Here is a 3,740-nt window from a genome sequence, read left to right on the forward strand (position 1 = left end):
ACATCCCCTCGGTCACGTGGTCACATGACCCCGGGAGAGGGCAACCATCACAAGGGCCTGAGGTCAGATGCTTGGCAACTGACTCGTATTTATGACGGCTGCAGTGTCCCAGAGTCATGTGACCCCCTTTTGCGATCTTCTGATTAAGCAGAATCAATGTGGAGGCCACTTAACCACCCCGTTGCTAACTTAACAAGGGTGGTGACTCGCTTAACGGTGGCAAGAAAGGTTAAAACGGGGCAAAACTCACAACAGCTGTCTCGCTTAGCAACAGAAATTTTGGATTTAATGGTGGTCGTAAGTCAAGGATTACCTGTATTGTGGTCTATAGCTTTCAAAGACGTAGAAACTTGCGCACGGCTAAGATTGAGAAACTGCGATTTAGAAGGAAGTCCGGTCTACTGGTTGCCATGATTCCTTGACTTGAGAAGATCAGATGCCAGCAGCTTTTCGCTTCCACAACCATGAGGGATAGAAACTTGGTTTTTAAGAGTGCTGAGGTTCTAGAGATCTATGTCGGTTTTATTTTTCCTTTCCTGCTTAGCAGCATTACGCAAACCCCCTTGGTCTTCTAGGCGCTCTTATGCTACAAAGGTCTCTGTCTTGGGATCAGATGCCAATGGCTGAAAATGTGTCCTTTTTCTCTTCCACCACCATGAGGGATAGAAACTTGGTTTATAAGAGTACTGAGAGTCTAGAGATCTCTGCTGGTTTTATTCTCCGTTTCATTACGCAACCCCCTTGGTCTTCTAGGAGCTCTTATGCTACAAATATCGGGCTGAAAACACGGGGGTGGCGAGCACAACGAGACGCCGCTGTTTCCAACCGCCTTCTGGAGATTTCCATCTGCTCTGGCAGCGCAGCTTCCCCAGCCCTTTGTTATCCATGGACTACGTAGACCTGACCTGCGATGGCCTCTGTGAACTGGCCGTGGTGTGTCTGAAGGGGTTGCATGTGCTCCAGGTTTGTGTGCAAGGAGAAGGCGGGGAGGGGGTAAGAGAAGCACCTTCCGCAAAGCCCACCCAATAGGCAGAACCAACGTTTACCAGAACATTCGTGTTTTTTTTTTCATTTTTTTTTTTTCATTTTATTCAATTTGTATCCCGCCCTTCTCCCGAAGGACTCAGGGCGGCTCACAACATTTTTTAAAACAGAAACAAACCCACAAGTTACAAATAGCTATCCTGCAAATCGTCTAGTCCAGAGTTCCTCGGCCTTCCTAGGGAAGGAAAGAGAGAGGCGGGCGCCTTGATTCGCGCATGGGCACACCACAAACGGAGCCGTGAGCGCACGGCGACGCTAGCGTTTACGCGATGCAGCAACGCTAGCATTTATGCGAGTGGCGCTCGTGGCGATGCTAGCGTTTACGAGATGCAAGTGCCCACACAACCCTCGCGGCAACGCTAGCATTTACGTCAGACATGCCAAACACAAGGCCCGGGGGCCGGATGCGGCCCGCGGAGTGGTTTCATGTGGCCCGTGAAGCCATCCTGGAAACAGTGAGGGAACGGCCCCCGCTGCCTTGGCCTTGGCCCTGGCCCAGGCCGGCCGGAAGCCAATGTACAATTTTGTGATGGCCATCTATGCTGAAAGGCATTCAGTCTTAGCTCCACAAGGCCGTCTGGAAACAGCGAGGAACCAGCCCCTGCCATATTGGCCCCGTCCCCTGGGTGCATGCTGGGGAGGGGTCACCCTTTGTGAGGAATGAAGAAATGGACCGTGCCTTGGCGCTTGCCCCGGTCTCACCCCTTTCTGCCAGAGACCCTCAGATCTGTCCCACTCCTGCCCAGGCCCCCACAGGCACCCTTGACGCAAACGATGTAGAGCTGGCCACGCCCACCCAGTAGGCCACACCCACCCTGGCCACACCCCCCCAAGGGCAACTGCAATGCTGATGCAGCCCTCAATGAAATTGCGTTTGACACCCCTGATTTACGTGATGTGAGCGCCGTGCGACGCTCACGGCGACGCTAGCGAGGGGGGATGAGTGCATACACGTTCCCTGGCCAGCCATTCACGTGGCCCGGTGGCCAATAGGCCACGGCCCACAGGAGGTTGGGGACCCCTGTTCTAGTCCGTTTTCGCTTTTCCTTTCCTTTAACTGCTTCTCCTCCTCCGTACAGCACAGCCTGACGGACGTCCTCCAGTGTCTTCTACAGCGCCTCCGGTTGGAAGCAACAAGCCGGGCATCCCATCTGAATGTGTCCGTGCAGGACCCAGATTCCAGGGTTGAGGATACGGAGGGCCAAGGACCCGGAGCGTGAGGTGCTGGCTGGGCCGTCTCGCCTGCTCTTTTCATCCCCAAGAAATGAAGAAATGGAATCGGGAGCAGAATCTCATCCCGAGGATTCTCCTGGCCTTCTGCAGGGTCCCAGAAGCAGCGTGGACATTTAAATAAGCGGCTGGGAAGGGCAGGGAAAACACCGGTCCCTTCCCATGTCACTTCCCTGGCATAAACTGCAGCCGACCGGAAAAGGGACGTGCCTCAAATACAGGAAGTGCTCCGTGGCCGGCCAAGTTTAGTAACTTTTTTTTTTTCTGTGCCTCCAAGGCGGGGTGGCTACCCCGAATGACGGCGCCCATCATAAACATAAAATGAAAAAATGACAGGATGAGTGGGGTCTGCTCTCTGTCAGGACAGATATCTGGAACGGCAAGACGGATACGGCTCCTAAGTTACTAGAACTCAGCGTCCTTTCTGTCCATCTGGCAGTTCCCCACGGCTTCTGAGGGCCAGGGCCCCTTAATCTTCCAACAGAACGGAAGGAAAGTATCAAAGGGTGATAATAAGAGGCAAGGAAGCACATCGCTCCAGGCCTTTGGCTGCCCCGAGTCCCCTTTTTGCCGTCGTCCGAAGTCTGAGATATTTGCCCCACAGAATGGCTTCTTCCTTACCTCCTTCTGGCCTTCCCCCCCCCCCCCCCCATTTGTCCCCTCCTAAACCGATAACTCTGGAAAAGGAAGGAATCCAGCAGAAAGCCATTGGACGCCGTATCAGCTCACAAGATGTATGCGTTCTACCCTTAGCAGTGACTCGAACTCAGTTCTTGCTTGACAGCTACTTGGGAGCGTCGGATGTTTTGAATGGAGCTAGAACTAAGGAGGAAATTCCTGAAAGTGAGAGCAATTCATCCGTGGTACAGCCCGCCTCCAGAAGCGGTGGGTGCTCCCTTGCTGCAGGTTTTTAAGAAGAGACTGGACAGGCGTTTGTCTGAAATGTTACACGGTCTCCTGCTTGAGCAGGGGGTTGGACTAGAAGACCTCCGAGGTCCCTTCCAACTCTGCTCTTCTGTTATCCGAGCTTTTTGTCCAGGCAAGAGTTTTTAATAAAGGAAGGAGCCTCTTCTTTCAGCCCTGGGGCCAGGAGCAGCAACAGCTGAGGTACTTCTATCTTTGACCCTTTGGAAGGAAGAGGCAGCCCCATGGGCTTGCGAGTCAACGGCCTCCTTCAACGCCGAGGCTACAAGCGTCTGTCAATTGAGCACTCTGCCTTGTACGTTTAGATGGTGTTTGGTGCTAATGGGGGAGGCTGTGGGGTGCCATTGCTCTTCCCCACACCAACATCTCCAGATTCTGGCTTTCCTCCTCCTCCTCCTCCTCCTCCTCCTCCTCCTCCTCCTCCTCCTCCTCCTCTCCACAAACCCCACTCTATTCTAACACTGATGTTGTTACCTAGTTGGGTCATGAAACATCTGCAAGAAAACAGAGAACAGCAAGGACACCACAGTCTTCCTCCTCTT

General features: G+C 53.3%; 1 protein-coding gene across 1 annotated transcript in view; it reads left to right on the top strand.

Annotated features, from left to right (window-relative positions):
- The window catches only part of LOC107300973 (KICSTOR complex protein kaptin-like), a gene marked incomplete at both ends in the record, with an annotated part of 8,918 nt that extends 6,658 nt beyond the window's left edge, over positions 1-2,260 (top strand). Inside the window, 2 exons of the mRNA XM_015830252.1 lie at positions 754-963; positions 2,124-2,260. Coding sequence (XP_015685738.1) covers positions 754-963; positions 2,124-2,260 — 347 coding nt within the window. The remainder of the gene's footprint in view (positions 1-753; positions 964-2,123) is intronic.
- Positions 2,261-3,740: the final 1,480 nt, after the last annotated feature.

Source organism: Protobothrops mucrosquamatus, unplaced genomic scaffold (genome assembly GCF_001527695.2).
Source record: "Protobothrops mucrosquamatus isolate PMUCROS unplaced genomic scaffold, P.Mucros_1.0 scaffold9396, whole genome shotgun sequence".
NCBI classification, from domain to species: Eukaryota; Metazoa; Chordata; class Lepidosauria; order Squamata; family Viperidae; genus Protobothrops; species Protobothrops mucrosquamatus.